The 21167-nt window shown below is 42.4% G+C and overlaps 1 protein-coding gene across 1 annotated transcript; it reads right to left on the bottom strand.

The window, feature by feature from the left end:
* Positions 1–6371: 6371 nt before the first annotated feature.
* Positions 6372–18624, bottom strand: MOSPD1 (motile sperm domain containing 1). The gene is made up of 6 exons (XM_056859512.1): positions 18479–18624; positions 12780–13038; positions 12540–12615; positions 10430–10650; positions 6957–7118; positions 6372–6703 (listed from the first exon to the last, which is right to left on the bottom strand). The coding sequence occupies exons 2-6, from the start codon at positions 12931–12933 to the stop codon at positions 6672–6674; spliced, it is 645 nt and encodes a 214-aa protein (XP_056715490.1). The 5' UTR covers positions 12934–13038; positions 18479–18624; the 3' UTR covers positions 6372–6671.
* Positions 18625–21167: the final 2543 nt, after the last annotated feature.

Below are 21167 nucleotides of genomic sequence, written 5' to 3'. Positions count from 1 at the left end.
ATGCCGACTTTCTCTACCACTTAAGAAAGAATCAAACCGGCTTACAATCACCTTCCCTTCCCCTCCCTCCAACAGACACCCTGTGAGGTAGGTGGGGCTGAGAGAGTGTGACTAGCCCAAGGTCACCCAGCTGGAGATCGTCTGGAGGCTCAATGGGCTATGGACACTATACTTCTGTTAATGCAGCCCAAGATCACATTTGCCTTTTTAGCTTCTGCATCACGCTGCTGACTCATGTTCAGTGTTTGGTCTACTAAGACCCCGAGATCCTTTTCACACACACTACTGCTAAGACAAGTCTCCCCCATCGTATAATTATGCATTTGATTTTTCCTACCTAAATGCAGAACTTTACATTTATCTTTGTTTACATTCATCTGTTTGGCTTAGGAATCTGGTGTAATAATATGTAATAGCATAGAAAACTATCTTTCTGTTTCCCACACTGTGATAAAGTCACCTCCACAGGCTTCTCCTTTTCACATGGGTGAGGCACCAAAGTAGCAGAGCTCAGTGAGATTCCTCTTCCATTCTATGATTTCTTCACCTAACTGCTTTCCCCACTGGCACCACTATAGGCCAGTAGTGAGCTGCTGGTTACCCTTGTAGAAAGTTATTCTCCCTCAGCGCATTAAATGTGCTTCTTGCGTCATTTTCCTCTAAGGTGCTCCTAGGAGCCAATCCTGTCTCTGAAATTATAGATAGCCCAAAAGGGGTTTCCCAGCCTCCTCTTACTACCCTGGTTAGGAGACCAAATGGGAGGATGAATTTAGAAGTGCAAATCCACACCGATGATTTAAAAAAAACACAATTTTTTTTTACTTAGCACATAAAAGGTAATGATTACAAAAAAAGGTGGAAGAAAATATTTAGCAAGCAGATATCTATTAATAATGCTGAATAAAGAAAAAGAAAAAGCAGGGAATAAACATATTTCTCTTTAATTTGGAATTCAGATACACAAAGATACTTGAAGTGACTGGAATATAGGGCCCAATTTTCCTTGTGGCTTCGAGACAGACAAGTCCCTGTGCCTATGTTCCTTGTTCTAGGCCTGCTCTATTTTCTTTCCCACCCCTCGCCCAGTTGAGAAGACTCTTTGGACCCCACCAGCAATGAATTCTCCTAGTCTATCTGCTGATTCACCTTTCCCTCCTCCACTGCATTGAACCAAAGAGTTTTTTTGGGCATTAAAGGCTGTCCATAGGGTTGCCAACTGCCAGGTAGTAGAAGAAGATCTCCTGCTAATACAACTGATCTCCAGCCAATAGAGGTCAGATCACCTGGAGAAAAATGGCCGTTTTGGCAATTGAACTCGCCAGGTCCCTCTTCACCACCGGTGGGAGGTTTTTGGGGCGGAGCCTGAGGAGGGTGGGGTTTGGAGAGGGGAGGGACTTAAATGCCATAGAGTCCAATCGCCAAAGCGGCCATTTCCTCCAGGTGAACTGATCTCTATCAGCTAGAGATCAGTTGTAATAGCAGGAGATCTCCTGCTACTACCTGGAGGTTGGCGACCCTACCTATGACAGGGTTGGCTCACTAGGGTTGAATTTATTATCGTCTCTGTTCTGGGGAAACTGAGAGATCAGGCTGTTGTATTGTGTGCTTATATAAGCAATAGAATAGATTTGCCTCAGTGCTGGATGCAGAACACGTGGTTTTGAAAGACAGAGGTGACGCAAAGGGCTTCCCCCTGTGCTGAGTCACCCTTGACCCCTGACGTGTATTCTAGCTGAAGATTGCCATCTACAGTCGCTGAAATACGTAAGAGTTTCAACTGCTTCAGTAGGAGTGGGAGGGAAAAAATAACAGGCACACAATGTCCCTGATTTCATGCAACTGTTGGCCCGTTCTATATATAGGCATGGGTCAAAAGGTACTTCTCAGAATCATGAAGGTTCTTGGTCACATTTGTGAAACAGTAGCTATGTGGATATTGGCTGCCACTAGAAAAAAGGAAGCATGTAATCCTCCTTTGTCATTAATTTAATTCAGGCCCCCAGTTCAAATGTCATCTTAGTCACAAGTGCATTGGGCAGAATACTCTGCCTCAGCATTCCCTCAGCAACAGGAGGATAATACTAGCCTACCTTACAGGGTTATACACTCTGCAATGAGATAACATGTGCTAAGCACTCTGATGAAGACTGAAAACTGCACAGCAGTACTCAGCCTGCAGCTCACAGAGTCTGCCACATTTGTAATTATCATCAACCAACAGAGTCACATTTATTTCCATCCTTGGCATGAAGCCTGCGTCTCACTCTCAGAAAGACTCACAGCTTACCCATTCCTTTGGCAGCTGTTTCAAGGTGGGAAGTTGGGAACTGCCTGCCAACCACAAGTTCCACCAAGCAAGTGTCTTGCCCGCTCTAGTCTCCTGAAATATGGGGCCAATGCCACATTGGGGAACAGTGCTCAAAAGAGCCATAGGTGGCATGCCAAAGAGCCACAGATAGCTCCTGAGCAAGAGTGAGTATCAGTAGTATAAATGCAGTTATTTATAAGTGTTGATCAGCAACTTTGCAGTATTAACATGCACCAAGATATTCCTCCTGCAAATCTTAGCAGCTTTCTCTTCTTTATAAACACTTAAATTTATATGGATTTAAATGGGAGGCTGGCAGGCAAGATTTGTGCATGAGTCCTGTGTCTCATTTAAACTGAGCTGTCAGGTGTTTCAAATACAACTTTACCCTGTCAGGGAACCAAAACAAGGGCACTGGCATGCTAACATTGCATATGCAGACACATTGTGCACATAGCAGCACACTTTAAACGAGAAGTTGGGCATGTGCAAGATGACATTGGTAAGTTCTTTTTGCACACCAAGGTCGTGTTTAAATTAGGCCTAAGGCTTGGTCTATGCAGAAAATGTACTGAGGTGGTAGAATGGATTTTGCTTCTGTAGATGGTAGATATGGGTTTGACATTTTTAATGTACCCTATGTAAAACAAATGGGGAAAAACTCAACAACAAAGACTCCCTTGTAAGTAAAACACTCAACCCTTCCATATCTGGGATATTTTACCCCCACCATCTCCCTGCTGTGCTAGTTTTCTGCTTGTAGAGTCATTTACATAGAATTGCCCACCTGACATAGTACAGGTCATTCTGCTTCATGCGTGGACCAACTTGAAGACTAGACCAGTTGTACCATTAGTCACTCTAGTTTAGATCCGTAGCACCGCCCAGATTAATTTTTTTTGCACCACTTCCTGAGAAGCACTTGGTCTTGTTCTGCCCTGGCCATCCTCCTCCTCCCTTTCAAATAAAGGGCCATTCATTTTCACACTGGCTGTCTATAATCACGCCAGTCATTTCTTCTTTGGAATGATTGCATCTTAACCCTCTTGCGACTCGTTCAGCCTCCCATGCCAGAGATGCCTTGATCTGTACATACCGGCATTCAGGGCATATTCATGTCTCTGGTCTTGTGGAATGTAATTAATCAATGTGAAATTTTGCTTGCCTTGAGAGCCTTTAATTAAACTCAGATCCCAATCACCTTTAAGCAGTGACCAAGGGCTCTGCCCAAATTGTTTGTGCCTAGATGAGTAAAGGTGGAATGTTATGCATGCTCAAGACGTTGCTAAGCACTTAAGTCCCATTAATATCAATGGGAGATATTTAAATGTGTGGAAATCAATGGGACTTAAAAGCGCTTACAACTTATTTCTACTGTCAAACATACGTAACATCCACTTTCCTTAATCTGGACACAAGAATATGTCATAAGAACATAAGAAAGATCCTGCTGGATCAGACCAAGGCCCATCAAGTCCAGTAGTCTGTTCACACGGTGGCCAACCAGGTGCCTCTAGGAAGCCACAAATGGGATACAAGCAAGGAAATTGTCAGCAGGCGTACAGAATCACATGAAGTGCAGGCATAGGTTTAGAAACCCTTCAAAAGTATCTCTCTGGATGGGGTGTGTGTGTGTGGGGGGGCTTTTTGGTGATTCCCCACTCATGTTGCTTCTGAACTCCCAAGACCTCCAGGAGCAGTGGGAGGGGCATTTCAGGTTGCAAGGGGTGGGAGAGGTGGGAAAGTCACTGTTCTTTGTATAGAAATCCTTCAGAGAGAAAATTTTAGATGCGATCCAACCCATAGTCTTAGGCGCAATCCTAACAGGGGTATTTACCCTGGGCCCGGTGCAGCCACGCCTCCTCCTGAGTGGCTTACTGCCAAGCGCAGCAAGCCAAAAATGCCTCTTCCAAGAAAACCCAGTGGAACTTTCCATAGAGTTTCACGGGGCTACACCTTTTTGCAGGTATAACTTGGTACCTGCAAAAAGGGGCATTCCTGGCCCAAAAGGGCCCCCAGGAACGATCACCTTTGGTGCTAGCCCGAGTCTTGGCACCAGGAAAACGCTGCCAGCAAGGCTGCGCCAGCGCCCGACGCTCATGCTGCCGAGCGGCTTCTCAGATCCAGTGTAAGTGCCCCAACGCCAGTGTTGGTGCTACTTTAGCCAACGCAAGAGAGCCAGTGTGGTATAGTGATTAAGAGCGATGGACTCTAATCTGGAGAACTGGGTTAGTTTACCCACTCCTGCACATGAAGCTTGCTGGGTGTCCTTGGGCTAGTCACAGTTCTCTCAGCCCTACCTACCTCACAAGGTGGGAGGGAAGGTGATTGTAAGCTGATCTGAGACTCCTTAAAGGTAGAGAAAATCTGTTTAAAACCCAACTCTTCTTCTGTAACACTGGCACTGGGTTCATGCTGGCTCCAAAACCCCCCCCCCCAGTTATGATCTGGCTGCCAGTCTTTATAAAAGAAAAGACAAGGTGCATCTGAAGCAGCAAAATGATAAAATCTGTGTTTCAGGTTTCCTCCAGCATAGTAGCTGCAGAACTCCCTGGGCCAAGCACAATCCATTCCTCTTTTCCCCACTAGGGACAACATCATTGTAAATAACCTTATAGAATCAAACAGTTGCACATGTTATTTAATCACTTGGTAAATAAGACTTGTTGAGCAACCTGCATGCAAATACTTGAAGAGGTATCTCCGGTGCATGTTCACGGCTAGTCAAACATTACAGCTGTCTGTCCACATCTGAGGAGGCCTAGCCAGCTGATAAAAAGTGGAGGCCTGAGTCTCTGCACTAGCATTTTATATTGCTTTTAAACATTTACCACAAAAAATAGTCACACTCCAGCTGATATTTACAACCATTTACAAACCAGTAAAATACCATTAAGTACATGGGCTCATTTGGAAAGCTGATTGTCCGAATCATTGTGTGGAGTGGCAACCAGCATTGTACCACATTTTGGCACCTGACTTGTGATCAGTTAGTGGAGAATTCACCTTACCTACCTCACAGGCAACCAGTTTACCAAATGCCACATACAGGCTGGTACATTACCACTTGGGCTAAAGGTTGTCATAATTCTCCAATATCCCACCAGCACCTTTGTCCATTTTTTCCAGTCATCACGCTCACCTCCCTACATGAAGATTTTGGCACCGTCATTGTGAAACCTTTCACTACCCAATCAGTCTAGGTGCAGTAGCTGATTGTATTTCTGCTCTATATGTATATACAGAGGGTAGCCATGATAGAGTGGGTGGAAATGGTTTAATTTTTCAAAGCATTTTTTATACATCTCAAAGTGCATTAAACCTTAAAAAACAGCTTTGGATGAGAATGAAATAACCCAAACAGCTTTGGATGAGAACAAAATAACCCAAACATAGTAGTAACTGGGTCTAGGGAAAGAAACAGGATAAATTTCTTTTGAACTAGACAAAGGAGATATACCAGGAGATGCCAAATGGATAATAGCTTGTTTCCAAGGATGAACACAAGAGGGAAAAAGTATACAAAGTGTAGAAATAAATCTTTAACATTAGTTTTCTTGCAAAATGGAAAAAACCCAAACATATTTAATTACATACATGTAGACAGAGGCTTTGTCTTTGTTTCTATATGTAATCAAGTAGATAATACCAAGTCAAGGGAATGTTAGTCTCCATCCCCCAGTGGAGTGGATTCCGTACCAAGCTGATCCTTGCTGAATTATTAAGGTAAGCATCAATGTGCAAGCATTGAGGCAATATGTTTTAACAGAAACTGATACCACTGCTGAGAGTATAAGCCCTCCGTCCCACATTTGTCAAAGATGCATGAAGGAACTATTTTCCTATGTAAACATGATACTGTCTTGCTTTTACTGCTGTCACTGTCAAGATTATAATCTTTTTATGATGTCTGACCATCCTGGGATTTATTCTGTACATAAAAGTCATTTAGCACTAACTGCAATACTTACAGGCATGGAGCAGACAAATTAATGTTGCAGGAGAATTGCTGGCTTTTATGGTGATTAAACACTGATGTGAACATGGACTTAAAAAACCCAACAAAATGTATTTTAATAAGATTTTGTACAGTAGGCAAAGATATAAAAGATTCTCTGGATTCATTCACTAAACAATTTATAGCTGTCTGTAACAGAAGCACCTCAGAGCGCTTGAGTCTTTTGCACTTAAACATAGTTAAAATACTACTGAAAAAAAGTACTCTAAAATCATTGAATCGTCTTTCTGTAGCATCTTAATGAGCCAAATGGGAGTCAAAAGACAGTCCACATTCATGATGTGAATTTATAACACGGTAAAAAACAACAACAAAAAGAATCTTGACGTCCACTTAAATTATCACTCATGTTCTCAGGATAACCATAGTGATGAGACCTGAAAGAAAAGAATGAGAGAACATGTCAAACTCTTGTTTTAGCTTAGCTTGACAAATTATCCACATTAAGAGGCTGGGGGTCGGGTAAGAATTGCAAAATCTATTGTTCATAACCAGCATTAGTCTTTGTTTTGTGATGTTTTATATAAACATTCTTTACTTCAAGTTTGTATTGATGTACTTACACTAAACTGCCTGATAGCCAAATTTTTCTATCAAATGTCTAATATTTATGTGAAAATGGGTGCTTACCTAATACATAAGCAGCGACTAATTTTTGATTCACACTTAAATGGAGGTAGAGAGGCACCAGGGAATCCACTTCTCCCAATGTGGGAAGCATGAGAGCTGCAATGCAAACTATTCCCAGGAAGACTGTGAGTAAACTAGGCCCCGAGGAGGCAATTCTGTGCTCTAGAGGGAAAAAGGAGGAAAAACATTCAGCATCATACAAGGGCAAAGCATTTTCCTTTCAATTACACTTTCACCTTTTTAATGTGCTCTGCCCTCATGCCCACTTCTGCTATAAGAGTCTAAGAGAGAAGCATATGACTCTGTAATTACAATATCCTTTTTCACAAGAAAGAAAGAGCTACCAAAAACAAAACAAAAAACCTTTTGTATTATCCTTTTACAGTATTTGCACAGAGAAAAGGCAGGAAGATTCTTTGCTGTTATGAGATTTGACCAATATCTCACAATGCTGTTGTATCCCACTCCACAGCAAGAAATTTTCCAGTTAGGAGTTTAAAAAAAAAAGATTCAATACATTTTCATGTCTCTAATACAAAATATGAACTATGGCAAAGAACATGGCTGAGAAACTTCACTTCCTTAAAAAGCAGTAGCAGATTTCTCACATTCACAGTTCTGCAAACAGTGTCCAAGCAATTCCTCCAGAGCTGATACAAAGCTAACACACCCCACACTTCCCCCAATTCCATCCAATCCATCCAGCTCCATCAAAGTCCTATTTCTGCAAAGTCATGAACAAACCATATCACAGTAATGGGCTTGCAACCTGGCCTGGCTGCCCTAAACACTGACTGAAGCATACCTTTTCCCTCATAACCCTGCTCACATCCATGCTTAGGCCCTGCCTGGGTGGGGGGGAGTTTGAGAAAGTGTACTAGTGTCAGGCCTTTAAAGTATTTCTAGAATCCTTTCACCACCTCTCTATAGCTGTCCTCACTATGGCCAGGCAAGGTGAGGTGGTGGATTTGGGAGGGGAGCAGCCTTAGCTTTGCCAGAAGATGGGGCTCCTGATATTCCTTTGCTCCTTGCTCTCTCGGGGTGCTTTGACCACATTGCAGGAAGATACTCACAACCAACAGGTCTAAACATCTGGGAAAGAGTGTTAGGTTCTCTAGCTTCTGGGTGGCAGAGGTGGGGCAACAAACGGTACCTCTTGTTGAGCCATCACTGGTCACCCACAGTTTCCTTTCCCTGCTCTGTACCTCAGCCTATGCCAATGTGTTCTCAATTTCATTAAGCTGCATGAAGGGAGCAGAGCTGCAGTGTAATGGATATGCTCAGGAGGTGACTTTTAGTAGGGAAAACGTTTTTCCTACATGGATTGTTTTGTTGCCTTAAACAGGTATGTTTGCATGTGTTGTTCTTGTTCCCCACCCCCCTGTTCAACAATCCCACTCCTGCTGTATTATTTCCCCATAGTAGGAATTTTTCTTATTAGTTTCAAATGTGGTTACCCTATTTTGTAACTTTCTTACTGACTGATAGAAAGTTTTTTTTAAATCAGACTTGTACTCCGTCTTGATACCCAGTGGGAAAGGTGGACTATAATTGAAAATAATAATAAATTACTGAGCTAATAAAGCATATTTGCAGAACTTATTCCAAATAGAGAATCAGTATTAGCATGGAAGGGGCATGGCCCAGGTGATGGAGAGCCTTAGCTTAGCTCATTTGTGTCTAGCTCTGGCAGGTTAAAAGATCATCTTTGAAATCCCTAGGCTTTGGGGCTTCTAGGCCAGCGTGGTGTAGTGGTTAAGAGAAGTGGTTTGGAGTGGTGGACTCTGATCTGGAGAACCAGGTTTGATTCCCCACTCCTCCACATGAGCGGCGGAGGCTAATCTGGTGAGCTAGATTTGTTTCCCCACTCCTACACATGAAGCCAGCTGGGTGACCTTGGGCAAGCCTCTCTCAGCCTCACCTACCTCACAGGGTGTCTGTTGTGGGGAGGGGAAGGGAAGGTGATTGTAAGCCGGTTTGAGTTTCCCATAAGTGGTAGAGAAAGTCGGCATATAAAAACCAACTCTTCTTCTTCTGATGTAGTCTAGAAAAGACTTGTTCATAATACCCCTCTTTCTCCCTTTGGAAATAGACTGATTGGGACAAGATTCCCTGAATCTATGAAGAAGCATCAACGAGCTGCTTTTCAAAATGTCTCAAACAAACAAGCACTTGAACAATGGTTTGGCCTTTCTCTGAAGACAACCTACCAGCTTGCTTAGCATTTGTTATTTCTTTAAACCAATGTGTTCAAACTAGCAAAACATTAAACAGTGAATCCACATGACCATTTTTTACCGAATGTTTTGGACCCCATGACCTTGGGAAAAGACAGGATCGAAACCTAGATTTACTGAATAAAATAAATGTTTTTGTTTTTAGACTTTCAAAGCAACAATGTCTAGGGAAAGAGTGTTGCTTTTAGCTCTTCCTTTCATGGAAAGAAAAAACACACACAGTATGAAATCTAGAATTATTTTTGTAAAAATACAGAAAGAAAACCCATGCTAAAGAGTGCCCAGAGTGGGGTCAAGCAGATGAAGGGGCAGAGATATGCTAAAAGCCAGCTTCATTCTCACCAAAGGCAGGGAGGATGGGTTCTGCCCCACCACAATGAGGTGTAAGGGTACTCCTTTCTTACGTAAGTGAATGGCTGACACTTATTTATTGACTTCATTTACATCCTGCCTTTCACCCCAAGAGGGACCCAAAGCATCTTAACATTGTTCTCTTCTCCTCCATTTATCCTCACAACAAAGTGTGTGTGTGACTGGCCCAAGGTAACCCAGCAAGCTTCCATGGCAGAGGAGGGATGCAAACCCAGGTCTCCCAGATCTTAGTCTGACATTCTAACCACTTACATGGAGGAGAAAACCAACTGACTTGGAACATCTCCACTGACAGGAATCTGCTAAGCGGGAATCTTTCTCTTGAGAGCCACTCCACCAATAACAGCGACTGGCAGTTTTACTAATCTACCTGCGTAAAAGTAGATCTCAACATTCTCCTATACTCTTGGCATGATCAGGAGACGTAACTCAGGACAGGGTTATTATTCAAAGAGGGGCAGGTTTCTTAATGGTAGGCAATGCCGCAAGCAGGGAGCAGTTTTACTCCTTGCCTCACTGGTGTCTGAATGCACCTTCTTACTTTCCCCTATAGAAATGAATGGCAATCACTGAGTTTGTGTGTGTGTAAAACACTGCACTTGGAGACAACATTGCAGTGGAGGCAAAGCTTGCTCACTATTCCCATTGTAATGCTCGGCATTTTGTTAGTTGTTAATAAGCACTTCTAGCAGGATATTCATCTTTGATGACAGCTGCTGGGACGCTTCGGAAATCACACAACATGGAATATGTAAATAAAGGGATTGAGAGGTACACTCTGTTTTTCATAAGAGAAACATAATGATTTTTAAAGAGATGGCTATACAGAGATCAAGGGTAAAATAACAAATCCCCTGTAGCTACCTGGCTGACACAAAGTCTGCTCAAAGAAGACACTTTCAGTCAGGTGTTCCTTTATCCTTTTTTCCTCTTCTTCTTTCTGATGCTCCTTCGCAGTGGGAAGCAGCATTGCAATGACTTCTTTCCGCCCTAATGCTTTCCTCTGGCTTTGCTCAGAGACCTGGAGCCGAAATTTGTCTATCACACCATAGTGACATGGTCGAATATCTCGGTGACGAATCACACTATAAGGGAAGCAAACCTCATGGTTGTTATGCATTATCTTGGGAGAGGAAGGAAAGCATTATGTGATTACTGCCAATTAAAATGTATACTGGTGTTGTTACTCTTTATGAAGGAACGAACATGTACTTAGTTATTTTGCTCAGAGAGAATTTTTCACAGCCTGGCTTACACGACCTCTCCCTTGTAAATTTTAGAATCTGACCTACTAATACAACACAGCCAAACTCTGTTATAGTAAGTTCACATGTTAGATCTTAGGAAATTTTATACTGATATTTATCAGACATTTGTCCCACTGTTCCTCCAATGAGCTCAGGCTGCAGTATATGGTTCTCCCCTCTTCCATTTTATATTCACAACCCTGTGACATAGGTTAGACTGAGAGAGAATGATTAGCAAGTTCATCCAGTAATCTTCACAGCAGAGTTGGAATTTGAACCCGAGTCTCCCAAGTTCAAATCACTAATCCAGGGGTCCCCAACCTTTCTGAGCCTGCAGGAACATTTGGAATACTGACACAGAGGTGGCAAGTACAACCACAAAATGGCAGAGCTACACACAGAGGAAGCCTAAGTGTAGGGGAGAAGAGGGATAATTTTTTTAAAATTACACTGGGAAAGAGGAGTGAAAGAGAATAAAACCAATACTGTGGTGGCAGCTGCCATTGAAACAATGTTATTTTAATGTGCCCAGCCAATAGGATCTCCAGTGGTCAGTCATAAGTGATGCTTGACAAGTGCCCCAACTGACCCCACCCAGTTTCCAAAAACATTTGGTGGGCGGCATGGTGCCCACAAGCACCATACTGGGGACCTCTGCAGTAATCATCCCATACTGTCCCAACCTATTTCAAGAACCAATTCTATGTGGTGTAAAATTCTCTTATTAGTTATCCTGGAATAGAGATGAAACCAAAGGACCACACTGGTGTTGAGAAAGATTTGGATGAATTCATAAAGCCATCTTGCAAATCTTTCTGTTAATACTTCAGCTGTGGCATGCTGACAGGGCTCCTTCAGAAGGCGTAGTTCTTCCCCACAGTGATTGCAGGAGTTTTACTTCTCATACTGTTGCACCATCATGAAGCATTTGCCACAAATGAGCTGTAAGGCTGAGAGGCAAGAAGATACTCCCAATGAAGAGTCCCTTCCATTGGATTTTCACGTACTGTTGCACCATCATGAAGCATTTGCCACAAATGAGCTGTAAGGCTGAGAGGCAAGAAGATACTCCCAATAAAGAGTCCCTTCCATTGGATTTTCACGTTTAGCTATCTGAGGCGTAATATTGTAGCGGTCAGCCAAAATGTCCCCCCTCCACTTTTTGTGAAATAGATCTGCCCCTGTAAAAGGGGACTATGAAGGGGACAGAAATTTTAGTCTCCTTGAAAGTGGCAACTGCCAGTATAAGAACGGCCACTTTCAAGGAGGGCACCTCAACTCTACATGAATCACTAGAATTTCCTAATTCTCTGAGAGAACTACCATCTTTTGGTAAGAATCTACACCAGGGAGAACTAATTTTAAAATACAACTCAGTGGGTTAGAAGGAGAGAAGTGAAAGGATAGTAGCCCCTGAAAAATTCCAAAAATTTAAACACATCATATTCCCTGCAACAAATGCTGACTTTGCTATTTTCTCCCACTCACTGCAATTAATGCTATTACTGGACCTCTAGTGTAAAAAAAAGCCATTACAGATTTTCTGTAATTCTTTTAACTTTCCCCAAGAATTCAAAATTTCAGAAATCCTTTTAAAGTACATGTTAGTTTTCACTAATGCTATGAACTACGCAACACTATGAAAACAGGGGTTTTGTTGGGGGATCCATATTCACTTCAAATTTGTTTCAATATAATCCAACCAAAAAAATAGCTATTTTACTTACATATCAACACAACACTGAGGCTTCACTGCACCTGCAGCATCCACCACAACATATTTATTTGGAGTTGTACAAAGAACTGAAATGAAAGAGAAACGAAGTATTAGTTCATAAGTATTCACAAACCTGATGAACATACGTGTCAGTCAACATTGATTCTGCCTACAGTTTCTTTAAATTTAAATAATAAATACAAAACCACACTGAAGCAGACTTTAAAATGAAATTGCATTTGAGACTCACCTTTGAATTTTAAGGCAAATTCATAGGGATTATAGAGAGTCAACACCTGTTTGTGCGTTGACTGGTCATCAGCATAAAATATAAGTTCAGTGGGGAACACGAAGACTGGAAGATTTCCTTCCACTAACTCTGGCTGTCTTTTTTGTTGCTGCATTGGCACAGAATCCTTTGTGCTGCCCCTTCTGCTTTTAGGATTGTTTTGTCCCCACAGGCTTCTGGTCCAGATTACTTTTAGGAAAGTGAAAGCATTTTGGCAAACCTGTGGGAGGAAAGAAAACAGCAATGATAACTGCTCTTGTCTTCATAAATTTGTAGCTATTTGAATAGCAGATTAATAATGTAACATACAGAAAGAAGACATACTGTTCAGAGGTTTTTAAAATTTGAAACCAATACAATTCTACCCTTTGAAGAAGATTTCCACATGTGTGCGCCCCAGTGGCTGCCATTTGTAGGTGTTTTAAGATATAAAGGACCCAATCTGTGGTGTATTCTATAAATTAAGGGCATATAGAATAAAATATTACCCTAACTGCAACCATTTTTTACTTCAAGCGTGGTCTAAAGGATGATACTTAACATTAAGGATGATGAATAAAAGACACTGCTTGCTAATGTGAAAAGGACAACTTTTTTGGTACATTTGTCTGAATTAAATTGAAGATAAAATTTATCTTGATATCAATCAATAGCTGTCCCAAGAGAGGCCTCTTTAAGCTCTTTTCTAGCACAATCCTAAAACCTCTGAAGGACTTGGAATGGTGATTAAGCCCTGTGCAAGTGTACCTAAAAATATTACAGCATATATGGAAGAGCAGTAGTGGAAAGTGACAGTGGCAGAGGATCTATCATAGACAACAGCAGTGACACTTCAGCTAACCCTGGTTAGTACTGTGCAGAAGAAGGCAATGGTAAACCACTTCTGATCATCTCATACCTTGAAAACCCTGTGATGAGTGCTAATACAAACATCAAATAGATTACATAACCAGAAGTAGAAAATGGAGATCTATTCTCTCTGCTAAAACAAGACCAGCAGCTGATTGTGGTACAGACCATGAATTGTTAATATCAAAAATCACTAAAAAGCTGCAGAAAAACACCAAAACATTCATAATGCCAGAATACAATCTAAACAACATTCCTGAAGAGTTTAAAGACTACATAAAGAACAGATTTGTATCACGAAGTTCAAGTGAATGGGAATTGAAAGAACTATGGGATGAAACCAGAGTTGTAATCAAGGAAGAATGTGCAAAGACTATTCCTGTAGCCAAAATAAATGAAAAGCCTAGATGGATGACAGATGAAACGCTTAAAATGACTAAAGACAGACGAGAAGCAAAAGTAAAAAGTGGCAGAAACAAAACCAGAAGTCTAAATGCAGCATTGCAGCAGCTGGCATGTAGGGACAAAGAGAACTATTATAATAACCAGTTCAAAGAAATAGGAGATCACCAAAAAAGACAGAACGAGTTCTATTCCACCAGATCCAAGAAATCAAAGGAAAATCTAAAGCACGATTAGAGATGCTGAAAGATTAACATGGAAATACATTAACTGAACAGGATGAAATGAAGAAAAGATAGGAACAATACACTAAAGAACTATATAAAAAAAGATGAGAGGATGCCAGATGCCTTCCTTGAAGAAGAACCTGCAATTTTAGAAAGAGAAATGAAAGCTGCACTGAGAGACACAAATCACCAGAAAGTAGATGGGATATCAATAAAGCTATTTCAAGCCATGGCAATGGTGTCCATCAAAATCTTACCAAGAATATGCCAACAAAAATGGAAAACAAAACAATGGCCCACTGACTGTAAACATTCAATCTACATTCCAATTCCAAAAAAGGGAGACTTCAAAGACTTCATCAACTATCAGACCATCGCATTAACTTCTCATGTGAGTAAAGTGATGCTCAAAATCTTACAACAAAGACAGTTACCATATGTGGAATGATAAATGCCACATGTTCAAGCTGGATTCAGAAAAGAGGCACTAGAGATTATATTGCTACTAGACCATATGAGAAAATTTCAGAAATAAAACCATCTTGTGATTTATAGATTACAACAAAACTTTTGATTGTGTAGATCATGAAAAGCTATGGTTGGTTCTAAAAGAAATGGGTGTGCCACATCTGATGGTTTTGATGCACAACCTATACTCTGGACAAGACTCTCAGGGGGAGGGCAATCACATCTCCTGGCTCACACAGTGGCCAGCCAGTTCCTCTGGAGGTCCAACAACAGGGCATGGAAGCTGAGGCCTTCCCTTCTCCCCAACGCCAAGCCTGGTGTGGCTCCAGTCACCTTGGAGCTAGAAAAGATCCTTAAGTGTAAGGATGTGTCACTGGCAACCAAGATAATTCATACTATGGTATAATCCATTACTAGATATGGGTGTGAAAGTTGGACAATAAAGAAAGCTGACAAGAAGAAAGTTGATTTGTTTGAAACTCCAGGCTTTCCTGGAAGACACATCGGCTCTGGACCCATTTCAGTCTGGCTTCCACCTTGGCCATGGGATGGAGAAGGCCTTGGTTGCCCTTAAAGACTATTTCTGTCAGCAGCTGGATCAAGGTGGGTTGGTGCTGCTGATTTTATTAGACCTTATGGCTATGTTCAACATGGCCAATTACAATCTATTAGACCACAGCCTCTCTGACACTGGAATTTGGGGGACAGTCCTTCAGTGGCTGCGTTCCTTTCTCCATGGTCAGGGACAGAGGGTAGTGCTAGGGGAGACGGTATCGCCAAGATACCCCTCATGGAGCGATCCTTTCTACTGCAGGTACAAGGAGCAAACAAAAGGGGGGGAAAACACTCGTGTTTGTAACTGTTACATCATGATCTATCACTGGTTTTCAATTTATATTCTACAAGGAATTGTTTCAGGAGCAATTTTGTAATGAGGACAGTTTCTGTATTCAATGTAATAGTTATTTCAGAATCTATATTCTTGGCCAAGAGACAGGCAATAGCAAACCACCTCTGAACATCTCTTGCCTTGAAAACCCTACAGAGTTGCCATAAGTCAGTTGTGACTTGACGGCACACACACACACATATTCTTGGCCAAGTCAGAATTCTGGAGATGGAACATCAGTGGTCACTTTTTCTGTCTTAGAGGAGATGTCTAATTGTTAGGACTCAACTCTTCATATACTACTTGTAATTCATATTCACTGCCTCCTTTAAACACACAAGCAGTCCAAACTGGCATTGTGCCAGCTCATAAGGACAAAAAAGATCAATTTGAAAATAGTTCTAGCTCGGTATAAACAAAAATTCTAGGAAAAGCTAATAACTAGTGTGCAATGCCCAGTTTACAAATTAAAACTGTCTAGAATACCAGTAATTTGTGTGTGTGTGTGTGGGGGGGGGTTTCTCATTAAACATACTTCAGGGGAGTCAGAGTAGCTAATTAATTAAACATCTAACAGGTCAGGTGGCTGAGAAAGTCATAATACCCATTCATATAAATTTCTCCAACAGACCATATTCATACATGATTTGGTGATACTCTAACATTCAGAACCAAATGATTATGGGCCATTCAGTAACAAGTCTATTACAATCCTGTCAGTGATGTGTCCAGTTTTCAGCATTGCCACCACAATGGGTTACATTGTAGTAGTTTCTCTGCTGACATAAGGGGGAAGAAGGACCCTTAGACCTTTGAAAAAGTTGTGCTGGGAGGGACTGTGGAGAAAGGCTGCGCTGGGGACAGGAATCAATTAAGACCATCCCTTGTTGCTCCTATGCCAGAGGCAAACACTGTTAGGATTCAGTCTACCCACTATCTTAGAACATTTTATTTGACATTGACAATCAGACTTAATGGTTTCAAGAAAGCAATTAAACTGAGCTTAAAGTTATAACAGCAATAATAGCAAATTGACCAATATTTATGTTAATTCATTTGTCAGGTCTCTAGTTTCCATTTGCAAAGTATCCTAAAGTATTAATAGCTACATCAATATATAGTAGCTGCTGCGTGCAGATCAGTATAGTTCCTAATACAGAGTAGCTTCCCATTAACACACTTCAACCAGTTAGGTCTGGGAAGGCTGCTAAGAAGATGGATTTATTTCCCCCACTCATTCATTGCTTAGTTAAAGGTGGGGAAGAGTTCCTAATTTGCATTAGTGATTATGAATTCTGAAATGGAGAGAGGTTGGCAGTCAGTCTATCAAAAATACTAGGGTGTGATTTTATATGCAAACTTGAGTATATCTGGAAATCAGAATGGATGGGTAAAACAATTACTGGCTCTGATACCAACTTGGTGTGTGGCAGTTAGCACAGACAGGCTATCATTATTTATGGTCCAATTCAGGAGTACATGCAAGTCTACCTTCCACTCTTCATAGGATCATTCAGCTCTCCAAAAGGGAAACATTCCAAAGCTACTTTTTTACTTCACCCTAAACAATAAAAGATTGACATGGTGCTGGTTTGTCTTCTGGGAATGGTTGGAAGTCTTATTATGTCCATCTCCCTAGCGATTCTATGTCCTTTCTTTTGCAGAGTGCAAGTTTAAAATCTAAAAACTAAATAAAAAGGTCTCAGAACACATGGGGTAATACAAAATCGATGTTTGGAATCACCACTGTGAGAGCACACAGAAGTTACTCACAAGCCTTATTCTCCCCATTCCCAGGGCTCTTATAAAGCACACCCCTTCCTCAATATTTCAAGCACATCTGGCAAGGCACAAGGGATCCAAGGAACGAGTGGGTGATTAAAGTGAATTGCAGGCAAAGAGAGGCAATATTATTCTGGCACTCTCCAGGCCGGCACCCCGACAAATATTCAGCCGGGCCACGTGATGTTTACAGCAGGGGATGTTGTCCAGGCCTGACAAGGCAGCAGCCAATAGGAAAGGGGGGACGGGCAAAGAAGAGAAGCTACAGCACAAGATGTATAGACCAGACTTTATTGGCTTCCTCTGCTGGCCACTAGCCCCTCTCAGTGATGTTGTAGAGCTGTTGCTGCAGCTAGTGCTGGACTTTATTTTTAACAAGGGTGCCAGACATCTTGCACTTGTTAAGGGTCATCCCTTATGCAACTCTTCAAACTCCACAGTACAGAACTCGCCACTCAGGCAATGCTATATGGATCCTTGCCAAGTATCCTTTTCCTACAACCCCCAAATAACCCTAAAATTATACACACACATACATTCCTCCTAAAAGTAAAAAAAAAAAAAAAAGTACCATTGATATATAAGTTGTTGATATTTTGTTGGTCTGCAAGAACTATTAATGATAATGCCCCTCCAGCACTTGTTGGGGGGGGGGGGAGACACAACCCCACAATGACAATGAATTCTTTTCTATTCTGGCTCCAACTTAAGGTGATGGGCTAACTCTGACCTTCCAGGAAACACAAGCTTCCTCCAAATGGCCCGGGGCGGGGGGCGTTCACACCCCAAACACATGCTCCTGTACCCCCCTCCCTGGCCTCCCCCAATGACAACTACCTCCTTCCGCCCAAAGAGATGCCGGAACAGCCTTTTTGTCGAAATTTTCCCTGATTTCGAGGGCAAGAGGTGTAGCGGAGATTTAACGTTCCTTTCACCTCATGAATAACATGGGGGAAGGGAGGCTGGTCACCTCACTGGGAGTCTCCAATATTTATTTTACCCCTCCCCCCCCCGTGACAACACCCACTCATCGCTTCACTCACCCGACCGGCCAGACCCGCCGACTCCGGGCTCTTTTGTCAGCAGCGAGAATAAAAAAGCAGCCGCAGAAGCACCGCCTCTCTGGGGCTCCGCTCGCTCCTATCCCCGCCCCTACCGCAGCCTGTCGGGCCGGCTGCTCTCGTCACTGGTCGCTGTGACTGCCGGGAACGTGGCGGACCCCTTGCTTCACCGGCGAGAGGGAGGGAGCAGGGACGCGTCGCTTATCCTTGACGTCATCATTTTCTTTCGGGGCTCGTAGGAATCTCTGTCTGCGCCTGCGTAGTGTGGAAACACTTCGAAGCGAGCGCGTGCTGACGGACGGTTTACTGGCGCGGCTCGCAGAGATGGTGGCGGCCGTTGTATGAATGGGCGCATGCGCTCTTCCTTCATCGGGTCGAGCTGTCGGAACAACTGCAGTTAAGCTGATTGCTGGTCGCAGGCCTCTGAGACCCTGAAGCAAAAACACACACAAAAAGTCAAACAAACAGAAAAAAGGGGTGGTTCTTGTAGGTTATCCGGGCTGTGTGGCCGTGGTCTTGGTATTTTCTTTCCTGACGTTTCGCCAGCAGCTGTGGCCGGCATCTTCAGAGGAGTAACACTGAAGGACAGCGTCTCTCAGTGTCAAGTGTGTAGGAAGAGTAATATATAGTCAGAAAGGGGTGGGTTTGAGCTGAATCATTGTCCTGCAAAAAGTATCAAAGGTAATGTGCTAATCATTGTCCTGTAAGTATTTGAAAAAGGGGTATTTGTGTACATATATAAACCTATACATTGACAGCTGTGCTCCTTTTATTGCTTCCTGCAGTAGTCGTTGACAAAATTTGCTTCCAAAATCTGCAGCAGCTTGAGGCGATCGCTTTGCACTGCTCTGGAAGCCTTGCTACCAACAGCAGTAACAGAAAACCAGGCGTCTCTCCCTCGGTGCCACTGAGGTAGAGGGATGAATTAAGACAACATTTTGGACAGCATTCGTCACAGGTACCTTTACAGTTCAACTCGACACTCAGCTGCCTGGCAATGGCTAGGGTTGCCAACCTGCAAGTACTAGCTGGAGATCTGCTATTATAACTGATCTCCAAACGATAGAGATCAGTTCACCTGGAGAAAATGGCCGCTTTGGCAATTGGACTCTATGGCATTGAAGTCGCTCCCCAAACCCCGCCCTCCTCAGGCTCCGTCCCCAAAAATCTGCCGGTGGTGAAGAGGGACCTGGCAACCCAAGCAATGGCAGCCTACTTTAAATAAGTGTCTATGAGGGATGCAGCTGCAGGGGTTTTTCTCATATGTCCTGCATCATGTTTATAAATCAGGCTACAGCAGAGTTGCCAGCTTCCCAGTGGGGCTTGGAGTTCCTCTGTGATTTCAATTTATCTCCACACTACAGAGATCAACTACCCTGGAGGAAATTGAGGTTTTGGAGGGCAAACGATGGTATTGCTTTCCTGCTGAGCTCTCTCCCATTCCTAAACTTTACCTTTCAGGAACTGTCCCCAAATCTTCAGGTTTCCTGAAGGGCTGGCTCCTCTTGTCACTGGTTGCTATGACTGCCGGGAACGTAGTGGACCCTTGCTTCACCTGCACATAACAATATCCCCCTATCAGAATCTGTTATCTTAACCAGTGTCATAATCTTCTTTCCCGGGACAGCAAATCTGGACAATGAGATTTGTAGTGTCTGTATAAAAGCTGTTCCTATTGCTGTGTAAAATCTTTGGTCCTTGGCTTACTATAACTATGATTTAGCACCCCATATGTGAGTCTTGTCTCAGCAAGAAAAAAACCCTGCATTTCTATGGCTGCTGTCTGGTCCCTAATACGAATCTCCATTGTCCTATTTTGCAAGCCACTGAGATAAGCTGAAAAATGGGCACGGCCATCTCTAAGGATGCACGCACAACAACCTCAAAAATAAGTTACAGCTATTATGTTAGACCTCTAATGACATCTGTTTCACTTCCCTTCCTAACATGTTCACTTTTATTCTGATGTAGTGTTTATGGTATCTTGCATACATGTTGCTATTTGTGAAATTTATAGTGGATATAAAATGTTATGCTATCTGCATACAGATGAATGCAAGGAGTCATACAGAATTTCTTTCTGTTAGTAACAGATGAAAGAAACTAAAAAAGATCTAACATTTACCTTTGGGAAACACCTGCAGAGACTGAATTACCACCACAGCGCCTCCAGAGTATTATGTTTTCTTTTTCTGAAATGGAGGAAAAGGAAGGGCAAGTGAACAAGTAAAAGCAGCCACATTTAAGGGGCAACATTTTAAAGCTCAAATTAGACACACACGCACCTTGCGTCATTTTGAAGCCTTTGTCCAGCACTGTCCTCAAAGCAGTACACCCATCACTTTGATGGGATAGGAACGGCCTGTAGATTATAAATAGCTGCTAGTCCCTCCTTAAGCAGACTTGTAATATTCCTTGTGGCTTTTTTATACTTTTGCTTTTATGGAGAATTGTTTTATACAATTTTTTAAAAATTTTATCCAGGACTTTCACTTGCTAAGGAAAATAAAATGTTCCTAGTGTTCTTCCCATCATCATGGTGTCTAGATCATTGTCATAATGCAGCCCAAGTTCTTTCCCTTGACAAAATCACCTTATTGCTTCTTCGTGTAGGGTTGCCAACCTCCAGGTGAGCCAAACAAATAACACCTTTGCTGTAAATCGTGTAGGA

The sequence above is a fragment of the Euleptes europaea genome, chromosome 13, assembly GCF_029931775.1.
Source record: "Euleptes europaea isolate rEulEur1 chromosome 13, rEulEur1.hap1, whole genome shotgun sequence".
NCBI classification, from domain to species: Eukaryota; Metazoa; Chordata; class Lepidosauria; order Squamata; family Sphaerodactylidae; genus Euleptes; species Euleptes europaea.
The sequence above is the reverse complement of the archived record's forward strand: the minus strand, read 5'-3'. Positions and strand labels throughout refer to the sequence as shown.

What these genes read in the sequence shown, in the direction of transcription:
- MOSPD1 (XM_056859512.1), bottom strand. Translation starts at nt 12,933, where the DNA reads ATGCAGCAACAAAAAAGACAGCCAGAGTTAGTGGAAGGAAATCTTCCA. An exon ending in ATTTGCCTTAAAATTCAAAG is followed by an intron (nt 12,616 to 12,779) that starts GTGAGTCTCAAA and finishes CTTTCATTTCAG; the next exon opens with TTCTTTGTACAACTCCAAAT. An exon ending in AGTCGCTGCTTATGTATTAG is followed by an intron (nt 6,704 to 6,956) that starts GTAAGCACCCAT and finishes CTTTTCTTTCAG; the next exon opens with GTCTCATCACTATGGTTATC.